The following is a 20,091-nucleotide window of genomic DNA, read 5'->3' as shown; positions in this document are numbered from 1 at the left end:
CCTCGCACTGGCAGTGAGTGAGGGCCCTGTGGGTGTGTGTGATGGGTTTGTGAGTGAGAGAGTTGGGGGTGATGAAAAGAGTGACTTACCCTGGCGGAACCGAGGGGATCATTCATCCTTTTGCGGCACTGGGTGGCTGTCCTCCTCTGCTGGGCGTTCGCACTGACCACCGCTGCCAGCGCCTCCCAAGCCGGGTTGGTGGCATTGCTGCCCACCCTGCAGCCAGAGCGGGGGTAGAGCAAATCCCATCGAGCCTCCACGGCATCCAGCAGTCGCTCGACGAACCCGTTGTTGAAGCTGGGGGGAGGGCTGCAGTCTTTTTGCCTTTGCTGGCCACGTCTCCCGGGCAGCAGTGGTGAGCTGGTGGTGATGAGCGCTCTGCTGGCGGCCGCCTTTTAAAGATGGCGGCCGGCGTGATGCAACAGCGGTGGTGATGGCCAGCAGGCGAATGAGAGCCCGCCTGCCATGCGGGGTCGGGAAGATACGGGGTGAAAACCCGCCATTTTCGTCAGCGGGTAGGATTCCATTTTACCCGCCCGCTACCACACTTAGTGCAATTCTGGGAAAATTCAGCCCTTTGAGTTTGGTGTTAGCATTGCAGCATTTTGAAATTTATATTGCAGACCATTCATCAGAAACAATTGTTTATACAGACCATACTCCTTTGATGTTCTTGGACAAATTTCGAGAAAAAAGTGCAAGGCTTTTCAAATGGAGTCTATTATTACAACCATTTAATCTACAGATTATACATATTGTTGGAAGAGAGAATCTGTTCACGGACCCGCTTTCATGAGTTTGAAGCTTAAAGGAAAATGGGACATTTTTAAAACCTAGATATTAAACTGGAGTGATTTCTGTTGATACCAAGGACTTGTGTATATATATATATTGTTATGTTAATGCATGCATCTGGTAATGTAATAGTGTAATGAGTATAGGAGATAGTGTGAGATGGGTTATTAAAATGAAGCCGACTTTTAGAATTATGATGGTTCATTTTCCGATAGGGAGGGGGATGTCATGAAGCTATAATATATATAATATTATTGAAGAATATCTTTCTTTTAAAGTAGAGATTTAGTCTGCGGGTGTGTCTTAATTGGATTAAAGCCGGCTAGTCTGGGTGCTTTGATGTGTACTGGTTTTGAGATGTAAGAGAGGTGGAATGCATTTGCATGTTTTGAATAGAGCATTCAAGAAATGGGGTGAAATTTGGCACCTAGCTAGCAGAGACAAAGCAATATATTTATATTACCAATAAAATTGGTACTATGAAAGGGGTTTTATTGTTAAATGAGGTAGAGTTCAAAGGGGCTGGTGATACAATGAGAATTTACATTCAATGAGCTGTGCTTGGTATAAGGACAGCAGTTTTGTGTGTCCAGGGCAGAGGCCATGTAAGATCTAAGCCTGTAAGCCTATCACTGTGTCTGCAAAGGAACCAAAGTGAAAGAAACCTCATTTTGAATTCATAGGGTGAATTAAGACACATCTGGTGTCTGGTTAAATCTGTGGGTTGCTGTTGCCTTAATGGAGATTAGTTTGGGAATTTTTTTAGAAGTTATGATAGTAGCAATTTGTAGCCATGTGTATATATTTAACTTGTGTAAATTAATAAAATGTTTCATTTAGTTTAACATAAAACCTCTTGAGAACTCGTGGTCTGATTCCTGAATTCAGAGCTGCATCTCAAACATATCACTTAAAAATATAGGTTATGACAGTTGTTTAAAGTTTCCCTCTGGGATTTTTAAATAACTCAGTTTTACCAAAAGACTGTCCCATAACATCATCTCTGTACTAAACAGTAAAGCTCTTATTCTTAAACTGTGTCCCCTCATTCTATTCTCTCCTACGAGTGGAAACATCCTTCTGGTAGCCACCCTGTCAAGCGCCCTCAGGATCTTGCATGTTTCAATAAGATCACCTCTCATTCTTCTAAACTCCAATGGGGGTGTAGGCCCAACCTGTTCAAGCTTTCCTCTGAAGATACATGCCTCATCCCATGGATAAGCTGAGTGAACCTCTCGGAACTACTTCTAACTCAGTTAGATGCTTTTTCAAATAAGGAGACCAAAACTGTACACAGTATTCCAGGTGTGGTCTTACTAAGGCCCTAAACAGCTGCAGTAAAACTTCCCTGCTTTTATATTTCATTCCCCTCGCAATAAACACCAACATTCCATCTGCCTTCCTAATCACTTGTACCAGGAGACCCAGATCCCTCTGTACCACCGAGTTCTGCAATTTCTCCACCTAAATACTATACTGTTTTTCTATTCTTCCTTCCAAAGTGGACAAGTTCACATTTACCCACGTTATACTCCATCTGCCAAAGCTCTGCCCACTTACTTAACCTGTCTATATCGCTTTGCAAACTCTCTACCTCCTCTTGACAACTCAATTTCTTACTTATCTCGGTCCCTTGATCCAAATCATTGATGTAAATGGTAAATAGCTGAGGCCCCAGCACTGATCCCTGTGGCATTCCAGTCTTAATAGCTGACCAACCCAAAAAAGACCCATTTATCCCTACTCTCTGCTTCCTCTTAGCTAACCGATCCTTTATCCATGCTAATATGTTATCTACACCAAGTGCTCTTATCTTGCGTAATGACCTTTGATGTGGTACTATATCAAATGCCTTTTGGAAATCTAAGTATACCACATCTACAGGTTCCCCTTTATCCATCCTTACTTCTAACTTCCTCAAAGAACTCTAATGAATTAGTTAAACACGATTACCCCCTCACAAAACCATATTGACTCTAGCTGATCCCATTATGATTTTCTAAGTATCCAGATATAACCATCTTATTAATGACTGTAGCAATTTCCTGATGCCCCGGTCCCTCTTACCCGCAGTGCCATCCGAACTGTCCGACAGTCCTGGAAATGATGCAGTTTGAGCAGCTCGCCGAGTGCCCCACACAGTTTGGGACGGTCCCGCTGCGTCTCCCGATCACAGCACATGCACAGACCCTCTCGGTCAAAACCAATCTGTTCAGAGAAGACAGCGAGAGAGATAGATGGGAGTAGAGGCAGGGAGGGACGGGGCAGAGGGAAGGAGAGAGGGGCACAGAGGGAGAGAGACGAGGAGACAGAGGGAGGGAGAGAGGAGGAAGAAGAAGGGAGAGAGAAGGATAGACAGAGAGAGGGGGCAGAGGGAGGGAGAGAGGGGGACAGAGGGAGGGAGAGAGGGGGACAGAGGGAGGGAGAGAGGAGGCAGAGGGAGGGAGGGGGGAGCAGAGGGAAGGAGAAAGGAGGAGCAGAGGGAGGGAGAGGGGGCAGAGCAAGGGAGAGAGGGGGCAGAGCTAGGGAGAGAGGGGAAGCAGAGGGAAGGAGAGAGGGGGAGCAGGGGGAGGGAGAGAGGAGGCAGAGTGAGGGAGAGAGGGGGCAGAGCGAGGGAAAGCAGTGAAAGAGGGGGGAAGGGGGCAGAGGGCGAAGGAGATGGGGAGAGTGAGATGGGGGTGAGGGAGGGGGGAGATAGAGGAGGGGAAGGAGGGGTAGAGGGAGGGGGAAGGGGACGGAGGAGGGGGACCAGGAGAGGGGCGGGGGAGGGGAACGGGAACAAGGAGGGAGACGACGAGGGGGACGGGGGAGGGGTACAGGGATGGGGGAGAAGGCCAGGGATGGGGGTGGGTGGGTAGAGAAAGGAGGAGACGGGTTTGAGGAGAGAGAGAAAGATGAGGAGAGAGAGAGAGATATGGAGAGAGAGAGAGAGAGAGATGAGGAGAGAGAGAGAGATGAGGAGAGAGGGAGAGAAATGAGGAGAGAGCGAGAGATGAGGAGAGAGGGAGAGAGATGAGGAGAGAGGGAGAGAGATGAGGCGAGAGGGAGATGAGGAGAGAGGGAGATAGATGAGGAGAGAGGGAGAGAGATGAGGAGAGAGGGAGAGAGATGAGGAGAGAGGGAGAGAGATGAGGAGAGAGGGAGAGAGATGAGGAGAGAGGGAGAGAGATGAGGAGAGAGGGAGAGAGATGAGGAGAGAGGGAGATGAGGAGAGAGGGAGATGAGGAGAGAGGGAGATAGATGAGGAGAGGGAGATAGATGAGGAGAGAGGGAGATAGATGAGGAGAGAGGGAGATAGATAAGGAGAAAGAGAGAGGTGAGGAGAGAAAGAGAGATGAGGGGAGAGTGAGAACGATGGGGAGGGCGATGGGAACAGAGTGGGGGAGAGACCAAGATGGGGGTTAGCATGTTAAATGGTCACTTGCTGATTGCTCTGCCACCCCACCTCCCTGCACCATGGGCTCTCTGCATTTCTAGACGCTTGCTGCCTCCCCGGCTGTCCATGAACAACAGGAACAACCCAGTCACCCCTTACCCTCCACAATCTGCTCTCTACTGCACCACTATCTAACTGCCCCCACTCCCTCAGCCCATCAACTCTTCCCCTTGACCCATTCACACATCCCTCACCCCTCTACCACTGACCCATTCACACATCCCTCACCCCTCTACCACTGACCCATTCACACATCCCTCACCCCTCTACCACTGACCGAGTCACATCCCTCACCCCTCTACCACTGACCGAGTCACATCCCTCACCCCTGTACCACTGACCGAGTCACATCCCTCACCCCTGTACCACTGACACATTCACATCCCTCACCCCTCTACCACTGATCCATTCACACATCCCTCACCCCTCTACCACTGACCCATTCACATCCCTCACCCCTCTACCACTGACCCATTCACACATCCCTCACCCCTCTACCACTGACTCATTCACACATCCCTCACCCCTCTACCACTGACCCATTCACATCCCTCACCCCTCTACCACTGACTGAGTCACATCCCTCACCCCTCTACCACTGACCCATTCACACATCCCTCACCCCTCTACCACTGACCCATTCACACATCCCTCACCCCTCTACCACTGACCCATTCACACATCCCTCACCCCTCTACCACTGACCCATTCACATCCCTCACCCCTCTACCACTGACCCATTCACACATCCCTCACCCCTCTACCACTGACCCATTCACACATCCCTCACCCCTCTACCACTGACCCATTCACACATCCCTCATCCCCTACCACTGACCCATTCACACATCCCTCACCCCTCTACCACTGACCCATTCACACATCCCTCACCCTTCTACCACTGACCCATTCACACATCCCCCACCCCTCTACCACTGACCCATTCACACATCCCTCACCCCTCTACCACTGACCCATTCACACATCCCTCACCCCTCTACCACTGACACATTCACATCCCTCACCCCTCTACCACTGATCCATTCATATCCCTCACCCCTCTACCACTGACACATTCGTGGCCCCTCATTCCTTGACCCCTTGGAGCAGACGCACCATCTGACAGGCCTCCAGTGACTTCACTGTCTGAGCATTCTGACAGGACAGGATGGAACCAGCTAGACTAAGCATCACGCAGACAACTGAGAGTAGAGTGAAAAAGGTCACCTGTGGGGAGAGAGAGAATAAATCACATCGCGCAGCCCCATCTCAAACACATGCCAAACGGCCCCGTGTAAACGCATGCCGCACGGCCCCGTGTGAAACGCACGCCGCACGGCCCCGTGTGAAACGCACGCCGCACGGCCCCGTGTGAAACGCACGCCGCACGGCCCCGTGTGAAACGCACGCCGCACGGCCCCGTGTGAAACGCACGCCGCACGGCCCCGTGTGAAACGCACGCCGCACGGCCCCGTGTGAAACGCACGCCGCACGGCCCCGTGTGAAACGCACGCCGCACGGCCCCGTGTGAAACGCACGCCGCACGGCCCCGTGTGAAACGCACGCCGCACGGCCCCGTGTGAAACGCACGCCGCACGGCCCCGTGTGAAACGCACGCCGCACGGCCCCGTGTGAAACGCACGCCGCACGGCCCCGTGTGAAACGCACGCCGCAGGGCCCCGTGTGAAACGCACGCCGCACGGCCCCGTGTGAAACGCACGCCGCAGAGCCCCGTGTGAAACGCACGCCGCAGGGCCCCGTGTGAAACGCACGCCGCACGGCCCCGTGTGAAACGCACGCTGCAGGGCCCCGTGTGAAACAAAGGTGGTTGGTGCAAGGGTTGGTGAGGGCGGGTGAGGGGTGGTGAGTGGATATTGGGGTGGTGGGCTGGGTGAGGTGAGCGGAGTGTGTAAGGGGGTTTTTGAGGGGAAGGATGAGGGGGGTTTTGAGATGGGGTGAGGGGTGTTTGTGGGGATGAGGGATTTTAGGGGAGGGGTCAGAGGAGAAGTGAAGGGTGTTGAGGGGAGGGTGAGGGGATTGAGGGTTGCTGTAGTGAGGGAAGCAGCTGGGGGGTTTGAGGGATGGGGTGGTGAGGGGAGGATGAGAGGTCAGGGGGTTTGAGGGGTTGTGTGGGGTGGGGCTTTTAGGGGTGATGTGGGGAGGGGGGTTTAGGGTTGATGTGGGGAGGGGGATTAGGTGTGATGTGGGGAGGGGGATTAGGTGTGCTGTGGGGAGGGGGATTTAGGGGTGATGTGGGGAGGGGGATTTAGGGGTGATGTGGGGAGGGGGGTTTAGGGTTGATGTGGGGAGGGGGGTTTAGGTGTGATGTGGGGAGGGGTGGGGGGTTTAGGGGTGATGTGGGGAGGGGTAGGGGGTTTAGGGGTGATGTGGGGAGGGGGATTTAGGGGTGATGTTGGGAGGGGTACGGGGTGGTGTGAGGAGGGGTGGGGTGTGATGTGAGGAGGGGTAGGGGGTTTAGGGGTGATGTGGGGAGGGGGGTTTAGGTGTGATGTGGGGAGGGGTGGGGGGGGTTTAGGGGTGATGTGGGGAGGGGGGTTTAGGTGTGATGTGGGGAGGGGTGGGGGGGTTTAGGGGTGATGTGGGGATGGGGGTTTATGTGTGATGTGGGGAGGGGGGTTTCGGGGTGATGTGGGGAGGGGGGTTTCGGGGTGATGTGGGGAGGGGGGTTTCGGGGTGATGTGGGGAGGGGGGTTTCGGGGTGATGTGGGGAGGGGGGTTTAGGTGTGATGTGGGGAGGGGGGGTTTAGGTGTGATGTGGGGAGGGGGGGTTTAGGTGTGATGTGGGGAGGGGGGTTTAGGGGTGATGTGGGGAGGGGGGGTTTAGGGGTGATGTGGGGAGGCCTAGGGGTTTAAGGGTGATGTGGGGTGGGGGGGTTTAGGTGTGATGTGGGGAGGGGTGGGGGGGGGGTTTAGGGGTGATGTGGGGAGGGGTAGGGGGTTTAGGGGAGATGTGGGGAGGGGTGGGCAGGTTTAGGGGTGATGTGGTGAGGTGGGTTTGGGGGTGATGTGGGGAGGGGGTTTAGGGGTGGGGTGTGATGAGGGGAGTGGTCAGGGGGTTTGAGGTAGTTCACCTACCACGAGGGAGAGGGGCCGTTTCCAAGAAATGACTCCAATGAGCCCAGCCAGCAGCACCTGTCAATAAGAAGGAAGGTGACAGGTTGATGACATTGGGTAGACTAACCAATAAGTGCTCCAGTACAGAATCCCCTCCCCTGCCCCCAAACCACCTCAGCTGCCAGGTGTAGAGCCCCAGCCCCTAGGAACAGACCCACTCCACCACCACCAGGTACAGGTTCCTCCTCCCGCCCTTGCTAGAGATCCCTCCTACTGTATCCACCCCCAAGTGCAGACCCACCCTCACTGATCCCACACCCCACCCCACCCACCAAGTACACAACTTCCTCCCCTGGGGTAGGGACCACCCCTTCTCCCCCACCCAGGTACAGGGACCCTCCCACCCCCACCCCACACCTCCTGGGTACAGACACACCTGCACCCCCCCCCACCCCACCCCACCCACCCCTTATGGGTACTGAACTTCCCATCCGCCCCCCCCTCCACCCCCAGGTCTTGAGCTCCCCTTCCTGCTTCCCATCCCCATGGGCACAGACCCCCTTCACACCCCCCTCCCCACCACAGCCCCCCCATGCCCCACCCCCCTCAGGAACAGACACCACTCCAGCCTCCCACATGCACTGACAAACACCCCCCCCCCACCTCCCCACCAATGTACAGAGCCCCCTCCCAACTCCTGGGATAGATCCCCTCCAACCCCCACCACAGCACCCCGCCCCCTCCCAGGTACAGAGCCCCCTTCCAACCCTGAGTACAGACCCCCTCCAATCCCCACCGCCCCCCCTCCCCTCTCCCCTACCCTTCCAGGGTACACAGTGGTTTCCCCCCCCCCACCACCCCTCCCCTGCCCCCAATACAGAACTCCCCTCTTCCCTGAGTACAAACACCCTCCACCCACCCCACCTGGTACAGACAACCCCTTCCCACGCCCCCACAATACAGAGCCACAGCACCCCCACCCCCATAGGCAATGGGCTGTGGCTCTAACAATACAACAGCCGCACTACGTGCAAAGTGGTTCAGGACAGATGGGCAGTAGAATGAAACCGATTGGGTAAATCCAAGGCTATGTGTTGTATCAGGAAGGAAGAACCACGCCAGTGTGTAGTTCAGCTGTGTGGTTAGTGTACTGTCCCTGTCATCCACAGAGTCAATTCACTGCAGATCAACAGCAGCCTGGGATCAACTGGACTGGAATTGAATGAAGGAAGTTTCTGCAGATTCCCGGCCAGTTCGTGTTGGGTCAGCAGTTGTTAGCAATAAAACACCAACTGGCATTGGTCTCTTTAAGCAATGTATCTATACTTCAACTTTCAGCATCGTAACTTACAAAATGGTTGCGTTTTCATTCGTAGGAGTACTTACAAAGTATGAGTTTAGAGTGGAACAGGCATTTCAAACTTAATACATAAAATAAAGGCAGAGAAACAAAGATGCAGGCATCCAGACACAGACCGCTATACACACAGTACGCATAGATACTGAAACAAACCAACATCCCAAACACACACACACATAGCCCTAGGCAGACGCGTCCAGACAAACACATATACCCAGGCATATTCTCCCTAACACACACGCACCTCAGACACACACGCATGACCCTAGATAAACATGCAGGCCCTGAAACACACACGCAAGCCCCCAGACAAACATGCAGGCCCTGAAATACACACCCATGCCCCCAGACATATACGCAGGTCCCAAACACATGCACACACCCCCGGACATACATGTGGGCTCTGGAACTCTTGCGCAAGCCCCCAGACATCTCCGCAGGCCCTGGAACCCATGCGCAAGCCCCCAGACATACACGCAGGCCCTGGAACCCATGCGCAAGCCCCCAGACATACACGCAGGCCCTGGAACCCATGCGCAAGCCCCCAGACATACACGCAGGCCCTGGAACCCATGCGCAAGCCCCCAGACATACACGCAGGCCCTGGAACCCATGCGCAAGCCCCCAGATGCACAAGTGGACCCTGACACATGCACAGATCCAGCGCATGCTCTTAAGCCACATGTACAGCACATGCAGACAGGAGTTAATGCTCACAGTAATGCACCCACCACACCCCCACCATCCTCCGACCCCCACCCCACCACCCCCACCTCCCCCCCCCCAACCCCCCACCAGCCCCCCCACCTCCCCCCCCACCGCCAAACCCCAGCCCTGAAGATAGTGGGAAAGATCCCAGCTGAGCTCTGTGTAGGTTACAGGAACAGAGTTGCTGCTAATATTAGAAGCAGTAGATGCAGCAGTTTTAACCTCAGCCACACATAGCTCTGCAGTAATGCGTTTCTGCTGAGGCTGACATTCAATTCCTTATCTCTCTGTAACCCAACTCTACATCCTAAAAGCCAGCAAAATTCTTTATTGATCTGCCTGAAAAAACAGGAAGAGAAAATATAGCAGAACAGTAGCAAAAGGCAAACCACATTCAACTGAGGGTGGTGACAGAGAAGGGATGAGCAATATTACAGGGTATTCAACTGATAAACCTCAGATCAGCCTACAACCATCAATATTTATAGACTTGTCAAGGTGAAGGGTACATCATTGTAATACTTAAAATCAACACGCAGTCTGATCATCAAACACTCTCAGGACAGGTACAGCACGGGGTTAGATACAGAGTAAAGCTCCCTCTACACTGTCCCCATCAAACACTCCCAGGACAGGTACAGCACGGGGTTAGATACAGAGTAAAGCTCCCTCTACACCACCCCCATCAAACACTCCCAGGACAGGTACAGCACGGGGTTAGATACAGAGTAAAGCTCCCTCTACACTGTCCCCATCAAACACTCCCAGGACAGGTACAGCACGGGGTTAGATACAGAGTAAAGCTCCCTCTACACTGTCCCCATCAAACACTCCCAGGACAGGTACAGCACGGGGTTAGATACAGAGTAAAGCTCCTTCTACACTGTCCCCATCAAACACTCCCAGGACAGGTACAGCACGGGGTTAGATACAGAGTAAAGCTCCCTCTACACTGTCCCCATCAAACACTCCCAGGACAGGTACAGCACGGGGTTAGATACAGAGTAAAGCTCCCTCTGCACTGTCCCCATCAAACACTCCCAGGACAGGTACAGCACGGGGTTAGATACAGAGTAAAGCTCCCTCTACACTGTCCCCATCAAACACTCCCAGGACAGGTACAGCACGGGGTTAGATACAGAGTAAAGCTCCCTCTGCACTGTCCCCATCAAACACTCCCAGGACAGGTACAGCACGGGGTTAGATACAGAGTAAAGCTCCCTCTACACTGTCCCCATCAAACACTCCCAGGACAGGTACGGCACGGGGTTAGATACAGAGTAAAGCTTCCTCTACACTGTCCCCATCAAACACTCTCAGGACAGGTACAGCACGGGGTTAGATACAGAGTAAAGCTCTGTCTACACTGTCCCCATCAAACACTCCCAGGGCAGGTACAGCACGGGGTTATATACAGAGTAAAGCTCCCTCCACACTGTCCCCATCAAACACTCCCAGGACAGGTACAGCACGGAGTTAGATACAGAGTAAAGCTTCCTCTACACTGTCCCCATCAAACACTCCCAGGACAGGTACAGCATGGGGTTAGATACAGAGTAAAGCTCCCTCTACACCGTCCCCATCAAACACTCCCAGGACAGGTACAGCACGGGGTTAATACAGAGTAAAGCTCCCTCTACACTGTCCCCATCAAACACTCCCAGGACAGGTACAGCACGGGGTTAGATACAGAGTAAAGCTCCCTCTACACTGTCCGCATCAAACACTCCCAGGACAGGTACAGCACGGGGTTAGATACAGAGTAAATCTCCCTCTACACTGTCCCCATCAAACACTCCCAGGACAGGTACAGCACGGGGTTAGATACAGAGTAAATCTCCCTCTACACTGTCCCCATCAAACACTCCCAGGACAGGTACAGCACGGGGTTAGATACAGAGTAAATCTCCCTCTACACTGTCCCCATCAAACACTCCCAGGACAGGTACAGCACGGGGTTAGATACAGAGTAAAGCTCCCTCTACACTGTCCCCATCAAACACTCCCAGGACAGGTACAGCACGGGGTTAGATACAGAGTAAAGCTCCCTCTACACCGTCCCCATCAAACACTCCCAGGACAGGTACAGCACGGGGTTAGATACAGAGTAAAGCTTCCTCTACATAAGAACCCACTCCTCCCAGGAAAAAGTGAAGAACTTACGTATTGCTAAAAGAAAGGTGTTTTTTGTCGAAGTTTTTCATCCAGCACTGATCAGGACAATCGCAAGTTTAACAATGTCAGGGGAAACAACAACTTCAAACTGTATGAGAAGAGAGTGCTGATTGGTTGACAAGTGGACTCTGATTGGTAGAGGTGTTGCCATGGAGAATGCTCCAATTGATGGTGGCTAACAGTTAACTGCCACGCAGCGAGAAACAGCTGGTTTCGTCTGTTTCTCAATTTCACGAGATACCTTGCCCTTCCACAATCTGAGGTAGACTGGACACTTTTCAGGGCCGTTTTGACTATCCTGATCAGATCATCTCTCACGCAAACTCATGAACGGGCCCAAGGTTGTCATTTTCAGCCTGTGGTACTTGCCACTAACAGGATGCTGCTGTCAAGCCAAAGGGATGTTCTGCCTATCACACAAATGAGTAATGTGGTATATGAATTTCAGTGCCTAGGTATGAGGCTAGGTATGTAGGTCATACGTCCCAAAGAGTGGCGGATCGTATCAAACAGCATGTCCCAGCCGCTGGTCGCAATGGGCAAGATACAGACCACACCCAACCAGCCCGTGTTTTAAGTTTTGCAAGCACAGTGCCTAACATTAGATATGATTCTATGATTGGACAACATTTGCTAAATAATCCTCAGTGTGCTAAGAATTACACTGACAGCCAATTTAAGATTGTCAGCCGGGCTCGCTGTGTGGCGCATTTGTGTGCACTGGAAGCTAAACATATTAATACACAGGGCCATTTATAGACAGAAAGAACATGTACACACATTGTGCCTGTTTCAGCTGCACAAAATAAGTGACATTCCCCAGGGCAATATCTTGACCAATCAGAGTCAAGCTACCTGGTTTAAATTTCAAACAATGCTTGGCAGTTAACTGTCGGTCACCATCAACTGGTGCATTCTCCATGGCAACGCCTCTATCAATCAGAGTCCACTGGCCAATCAATCAGCACTCTTTTCTCATACAGTATAAATTTGTTGCTTCCCCTGACATTGTATACTTGCAAAGTGTCCTGATGAGTCCAAGACAAAAAGCTTTGACAAAAAGTCTTTTATCAGCGATACAAAGTGAAGAGATCAGGATGAGAAAGCAGGAAGGAAAAAAGAAAATCCAATATAAATTATTAATGTGGCTTTTATAACTCAGCTACTAAGTCCCATCATAAAAATGAAATGAATGACTGATTGGGTAAGCGCCCAGTGTAGATATGAGGAGGCTGCAATCATAGCAAGTCCTCAGCCTCTGCTTTAACAGTGCAACTCTCTTCACACACACACACAGGACCCATTGTAATAGTGCAATACACACACACGCACACACACAACCTAATGTAAAAGTGCAACACACACACACACACACACAAACAGAGCCCATTGTAATAGTGCAATACACACAAACAGAGCCCATTGTAATAGTGCAATACACACACACACACACACACACACACACACACACACACACACACAAACAGAGCCCATTGTAATAGTGCAATACACACACACAGGGCCCATTGTAATAGGGCAACAGACACACACATACACACACCCAGGGCCCATTGTAATCGTGCAATAGACACACACAGGGCCCATTGTAATCGTGCAATAGACACACACACAGGGCCCATTGTAATAGTGCAATACATACACATACACACACACAGGGCCCATTGTAATCATGCAATAGACACACACACAGGGCACATTGTAATCGTGCAATAGACACACACACAGGGCACATTGTAATAGTGCAATAGACACACACACAGGGCACATTGTAATAGTGCAATAGACACACACAGGGCACATTGTAATAGTGCAATAGACACACACACACACAGGGCCCACTGTAATAGTGCAATAGACACACACACAGGGCACATTGTAATAGTGCAATAGACACACACAGGGCACATTGTAATAGTGCAATAGACACACACACACACAGGGCCCACTGTAATAGTGCAAAACACACACATACACACACACAGGGCCCATTGTAATCGTGCAATAGACACACACACAGGGCCATTGTAATCGTGCAATAGACACACACACACAGGGCCCATTGTAATAGTGCAATAGATACACACACACACACAGGGCCCACTGTAATAATGCAAAACACATATGCACAATGCATTGCAATGGTGCAATACACAAATACACATACAACAGGTCCTGTGCCGGTGTGTTTGCAATAGTGCACCAAGCACACTCACACCCACACACAGGAACTGTTGTAATAGTGCAATACACACACACATACACACAGAACCCATTATACTAATTCAACACACTCACAGGATGTGTAGAAGTTACAAGATACAGGGGGTATGCAGTAATTGTATAATACAGACACTCAGGATCTATTACTGATTGTGATAGCCTGTACTTACTGAGAATCCAGCCCAGAACGGACACGAATGCCTGATCTTCGCAGAGTTGGTGATGGCCAGAGCAGCAAAGCTGACAGCTACAATCATTGAGCCCAGTGCGATTTGAGTCACCCCCAGGGCCAGGAGCAGCTGGGTCCGGGCTCGCTGTTCCCCGAGCCGTGACAAACTCCGGGACACCCCTGGACTCAGGGATGGGATGGAGTCCGAAGACACTGGCATACCTCAGCTGGGGATCACATCCAGGGCAGAGGCGAGAATTTGAGGTCCAGGGACTGACACCTGGAGTCACTCCGGAGTAAGAAGCCAGCAACGTCCGGGGACTGGGAGGAAAGTAGATGTGGGACATCTCCCACTTTCAGAAATTCTCAACAGGAAAGGATCCTTGATATCCAGGAGGCTGGAAGACTGCAGCCAAATCATTGGTCCAGAGGGAAGAAAGAAAAGGGAAAGATGGAAGAAGAACTGAGGAATGGAGGGGAAGGGGGAAGAAGGGAAAGGGGAAGGAGGGAAGGGGGAAGGATGGGGGAAGATGGGAGGGAATGGAGAGACAAAAAGGGAAAGTTGGACAGGGAGCAATAAGGGGAAAGAGGGAAGGGAGGGAGAGGAAAGGAAGGAGAGGGGAGGTGGAGGGAGTGAGAGGGAGGGCTAGGGAGAGGAGGGATGAAGAGACAGAGGGAGGCAAAGAGGGAGTGAGAAAAAGGGAGGGATGGATAGAGGGATGTGGAGGGATGGAAGGAGAGATGAAGTTAAAGAGGGAGAGAGGAATGTGGGAGGAGGAGAGGGATGGAGGGAGAGGGGAAGGTGGGAGAGGGAAGGATGGGGAGAGGGATGTATGGAGGGAGAGGCAGGGATGGAGGGAGAGGGGAAGGTGAGAGAGGGAGGGATGGAGGGAGAGGGGAAGGTGAGGGGGAGGGATGGAGGGAGAGGGGAAGGTGAGGGGGAGGGATGGAGGGAGAGGGGAAGGTGAGGGGGAGGGATGGAGGGAGAGGGGAAGGTGAGGGGGAGGGATGGAGGGAGAGGGGAAGGTGAGGGGGAGGGATGGAGGGGGAGGGGAAGGTTTGAGGGGGAAGATTTGAGAGAGAGGGTTGGAGAGGGGAAGGTGAGAGAGGGAAAGTTGGAACAAGGAGGAAGATAGGAGATGGAGGGAGAGGGGAAAGTGGGGGTGGGGAGAGGAGGGATGGAGTGAAAGGTGGGAGATGGAGGGAAAGCAAAAGGTGGGGGAGGGAGGGTTGGAGGGAGAGGTCAGCAGACTCCGGGACTCGGGAAGGTTATTGGGACAAGTGGGATTGAAGGAGAGGAAGCCCCGCGGTGGGTTGGGGTTGGGGTTGGGGTTGGGCAGGTCTCCCCCTCTGCTGCCTGTCCAGCCCGGCCGGCCGGGCTGAGCTGAGCTGAGCTGAGCTGAGCCGCGGTCCCGCTCCCTGCACCAGCTCCTGCTCCTGGTCCTGATGCTGCCGCTGACGTAAGGGCCGGGAGGCTGTCAGTCAAACTCCCGGCCGGGCCCTCCCAACTCAGACTAACCCAGAGCGAGGAGGGAGCGCGGAAGGGGGGGGGGGGGGGGGGGGGGGGGGAGGGGGAAAGGGTAAGGGTGGGGGGGGGTGCGGAGAGAGGAGGGGAAACTAGAGGGAGGAGGGGTTAGGGGGTGGGAGAGAGGGGAGGGAATGGGAGGGGTTGGGGGGAGGGGGGAGGGGTTGGGGGGGGAGGGGGGGAGGGGTTGGGGGGAGGGGTTAGGGGGTGGGAGAGAGGGGAGGGAATGGGAGGGGTTGGGGGAGGGGGGAGGGGTTGGGGGGGGGAGGGGGGGAGGGGTTGGGGGGAGGGGTTAGGGGGTGGGAGAGAGGGGAGGGAATGGGAGGGGTTGGGGGAGGGGGGAGGGGTTGGGGGGGGGGAGGGGGGGGAGGGGTTGGGGGGGAGGGGTTAGGGGGTGGGAGAGAGGGAGGGAATGGGAGGGGTTGGGGGAGGGGGGAGGGGTTGGGGAGGGGGGGGGAGGGAATGGGAGGGGTTGGGGGGAGGGGGGGAGGGGTTGGGAGGGGTTGGGGGGAGGGGGTTGGGGGGGGTGGGAGAGAGGGGAGGGAATGGGAGGGGTTGGGGGAGGGGGGAGGGGTTGGGGAGGGGGGGAGGGAATGGGAGGGGTTGGGGGGAGGGGGGGAGGGGTTGGGAGGGGTTGGGGGGAGGGGTTGGGGGGTGGGAGAGAGGGGAGGGAATGGGAGGGGTTGGGGGAGGGGGGAGGGAATGGGAGGGGTTGGGGGAGGGGTTGGGGGGAGGGGGGGAGGGGTTGGGGGGAGGGGGGAGGGGTTGGGGGGAGGGGGGGAGGGAATGGGAGGTGTTGGGGGGAGGGGTTGGGGGGAGGGGGGAGGGGTTGGGGGGAGGGGTGGGGGGAGGGGTGGGGGGAGGGGTTGGGGGAGGGGGAGGGGTGGGGGGAGGGGGGGAGGGGAGGAAGGGGGTGGGGGAGGGAGGGGAGAGGGGAGAGTTTGGATTGGGGAGAGGGGTGGGAGGAGTGGGGGAAGGTGTTGGGCGGGGAATGGGATTGGGGGAGAGGGACAGGGGGTGGCAGGGGGAGGATGTGATGGAAAGGGGTTGAGGGGTTAAGGGTGTAGGGGGAGGGAGGAGGGAGGGGAGAGAAGGGGAGAGGGAGGGTGGGAAGGGGGAGAGGGAGGGAAGGGGGAGAGGGAGGGTGGGAAGGGGGAGAGGGAGGGTGGGAAGGGGGAGAGGGAGGGAAGGGGGAGAGGGAGAGAAGGGGAGAGGGAGGGTGGGAAGGGGGAGAGGGAGGGAAGGGGGAGAGGGAGGGAAGGGGGAGAGGGAGGGAGGGTGGGAAGGGATAGAGGGAGGGAGGGTGGGAAGGGATAGAGGGAGGGAGGGTGGGAAGGGATAGAGGGAGGGAGGGTGGGAAGGGATAGAGGGAGGGTGGGTGGGAAGGGGAGAGGGAAGGCAAGAGGGAGGGTGAGAAGGGGGAGAGGGAGGGAAGGGGGAGAGGAAGGTGGAAAGGGAGGGGAGGAGGAAAGGGGGAGGGGAAAGGGGGAGAGGGAGGGGGAGGGTGGAAAGAGAGGATGCAGAAGGGGAAAGGGATGTGAATGGGAGGGGAGGGGATGGGAAAAGGAGGGAGAGGGAAAGGGGGAGAGGGAGGGGAGGGGAAAGGGGAGATGGAGGGGGAATGGAGGGGTGAGGGAAGGCGAAGGGGGAGGGGCTGGGGAGAGGGAATGTGGAGGGGAAAAGATAGAATATAGGGTTGAAGGGAGTAAAGGAGAGGAGAATGAGGTGAGGAAGAGGAGAGTAAGGGAGGGGGAGATAAGAGGGAGGGTGGAGGGGGAGGAGGCAGGAGAGGGAGGGAGGGGGAGAGGAGAGGGGAGGTGGAGAGGAGGGGCGAGGGTGAAGAGAGGGAGGGGAAGAGGGAGGGGGACGGTGTGGGAGGGGGAGAGAGGGTGGGGCCAGAGAGAGAGGGTGAGGGAGGAAGAGAGGGGGTGGAGGATAAAGGGAGGTGGGAGACAGAGAGAGGGAGATGGGCGATTGAGGGAGTGGAGGTGAGGGAGAGAGAGGACAGAGAGAGAAAGGGGCTGGGGATAGACAGAGAGGGAGACAGAGACAAAGAAAACGTAAGAGGGCTGAGAGAGTCACAGAGAGAGAGGCAGAGACAGAGAGAGAGAGTGAGAGTGGAGGGAGAGGGAGCGAGGTAGAGAGAGGGGAGAGAGTGAGAGAGGGAGCAAGGGAAAGAGGGGGAGAGAGAGAGGAGCAGAAGGAGGTTCGGAGAGAGAGAGAGAGAGGAGGAGAGGGTGGGATGGAGAGACAGGGGAAAAGAGGGAGCCAGAGAGCGAGAGAGAGACAGAGGACACAAAGAAAGAGGAAGAGGGGCAGAGAGAGAGAGACAGGGAGAGAGACACTAAGAGGGGCAGAAAGAGAGAAAAACAGAGAGAGGGAGAGGGACAGACACAGGGAGGGAATGAAATACAGAGAGAGGGGGACAGGCAGAGAGAGAGTCAAAGAGAGACAGAGAGAGAGAGAGAGAGACAGACACAGTGAAACACAGAGAGGGAGGTAGAGAGGAGGAGATGGAGAGGGAGAGATGGAGAGAGTTAGAGAGGGGAGACACAGAAACACAGAGCGAGGGAGGTAGAGAGGAGGAGATGGAGAGAGGGGAGACAGAAGGAGTGAGAGAGGGAGACAGAGGGAGTGAGAGACAGACCGAGATTAGTCCTGTGGTGGAATTAAACAGAGCAGGGTTCCCTCACCTGATCACTGTTCAGGTAGGTGCTGGTGAGGCCTCAGTATCCACCCCCAGCCCCCAGCCCCCAGCTCCCACACAGAGCTGAAGCTAGAGATGTCGGAGCCAGTGGGGAGAATCCAAGATAAATCAACAGGTCAAGCTTTCATGGCCCCCAATCAAAATCCTCCTCTGAAGACAGCGATTCACACTGGGGATTGGGGAGCAACCCTTCCCTTTGTGAAATCAAGATAGACACAAGATTGGAGGGGGCATCAGTCCCATGACCACCACTCCCCCCAATCCCCTCACTTTCAGACTGATTGCCTGGGGTTGGGGTGGAGGGGGGCACGAAGCAGCAGCTCTCTGGTTTATCTCAGGGCCCCTCTCTTCTACTCCTCCCTCCCTCCCTCCCTGCACACCCCACCCCCTCCAGCACAGGGCAGATAAGTAGAGAGCTGCATTAGAAACTCCTCAGTGTCACAACAAACTTTCTGGGGCCTGATCCCAGTTGCAACCCAGGGTCAGGGGGCTGAGAGTGTCAGTCTCCCAGGGAGCTCAGTAGGAGAGAGGGCAGAGAGAGAGAGAGAGAGAATGGGAGCTGGCTACCCAGCTGAGAGTTGGGATCTTCAAATATAACAAACTGTCCTTACATACAAGCTCTTTAGGCAGTGGAGAGCAGGATGTCGATTATAAATGGACTGTTTAATCAGGGCTTAGACTCCCCAGTGACCAGTGCTCCATCTCTAGCTCCATTAACTGACTCACTCTCACTGTTCACCATCCAACAGCCCATTAGTAGCCCAGTCAGTAAGGTTTGGATGGGGGGGACAACATTAATTCCCACTTCCATTGTCGAGATGACTTAACAAGTTCAGTGTCTCCTCCCCATGTCCCCCAATGCCTCTCAGGACACCGGTCAGGCAAGGCTTCCCACTCCTCAATAGGACTCACTCTGGTGTGCTAAATACGAACATATAAACATACAAACATACGAAATAGGAACAGGACTAGGCCATTCGGCCCCTCGAGCCTGCTCCACTATTCAGCAAGATCATGGCCGATCTGTTTCCGTTTTGAATTCCACATTCCCATCTACCCCCGATAACCTCTGATTCCCTTGCCTAACAAGAATCTATCTACCCCCACCTTAAAAATATTCAATAACCCTGCCTCCACCACCTTCGGAGGCAGAGAGTTCCAAAGTCGCACAACCCTCTGAGAGAAAAAAAAATTATCCTCATCTCTGGCCTAAAAGGGTGACCCCTAATTTTAAAACAGTGACCCCCTAGTTCTGGACTCACCCACAAGAGGAAACATCCTTTCCATGTCCACCTTGTCAAGGCCGTTCAGGATCTTATATACTTCAATCAAATCACCCCTCACTCTTCTAAACTCCAGTGGAAACAAGCCCAGTCTGTCCAACCTTTCCTCATCAGACAACCCACTCATTCCAGGTATCAATCTAGTAAACCTCCTCTGAACCGCCTCCAATGTATTTACATCTTTACTTCAATAAGGAGACCAAAACTGCACACAGTATTCAAGATGTGGTCTCAGCAATGCCCTGTATAACTGAAGCCTAACATCCTTACTTTTATGTTCAATCCCTCTTGTAATAAAGGATAACATTCCATTAGTCTTCTTAATTACTTGCTGTACCTGCATACTAACTTATTGTGATTCATGACTAGAACACCCAGATCCCTCTGCACCTCGGAATTCTGCAGTCATTTTCCATTTAAGTAATACTCCGCATTTTTATTCTTCCTAACGAAGTGAACAACTTCACATTTTCCCACATTATACTCCACCTGCCAGATTTTTGCCCACTCACTGAACCTATCTATATCCATCTGCAAACTCCTTATGTCTTCTTCACAACATACCTTCCTACCTATCTTTGTGTTATCTGCAGATTGAGCTACCATGCCTTCGCTCA

At 53.9% G+C, this 20,091-nt stretch overlaps 1 protein-coding gene across 1 annotated transcript; it reads right to left on the bottom strand.

Annotated features, from left to right (window-relative positions):
* Positions 1 to 2,820: 2,820 nt before the first annotated feature.
* On the bottom strand, positions 2,821 to 14,179 carry LOC121272868 (protein FAM189A1-like). The gene is made up of 4 exons (XM_041179705.1): positions 13,961 to 14,179; positions 7,328 to 7,384; positions 5,348 to 5,458; positions 2,821 to 3,003 (listed from the first exon to the last, which is right to left on the bottom strand). The coding sequence occupies exons 1-4, from the start codon at positions 14,177 to 14,179 to the stop codon at positions 2,821 to 2,823; spliced, it is 570 nt and encodes a 189-aa protein (XP_041035639.1).
* Positions 14,180 to 20,091: the final 5,912 nt, after the last annotated feature.

The sequence above is a fragment of the Carcharodon carcharias genome, chromosome 36, assembly GCF_017639515.1.
Source record: "Carcharodon carcharias isolate sCarCar2 chromosome 36, sCarCar2.pri, whole genome shotgun sequence".
In the NCBI taxonomy this organism is placed as follows: Eukaryota; Metazoa; Chordata; class Chondrichthyes; order Lamniformes; family Lamnidae; genus Carcharodon; species Carcharodon carcharias.
Note: the sequence above shows the minus strand (reverse complement) of the source record. Positions and strands in the feature narration are given on the sequence as shown.

Coding starts and splice junctions, on each gene's coding strand:
- LOC121272868 (XM_041179705.1), bottom strand. CDS start 14,179: ATGCCAGTGTCTTCGGACTCCATCCCATCCCTGAGTCCAGGGGTGTCC. Junction 5,459..7,327: donor AACGGCCCCTCTCCCTCGTG/GTAGGTGAACTA, acceptor CTCTCCCCACAG/GTGACCTTTTTCACTCTACT. Junction 3,004..5,347: donor CACTGGAGGCCTGTCAGATG/GTGCGTCTGCTC, acceptor TTCTCTGAACAG/ATTGGTTTTGACCGAGAGGG.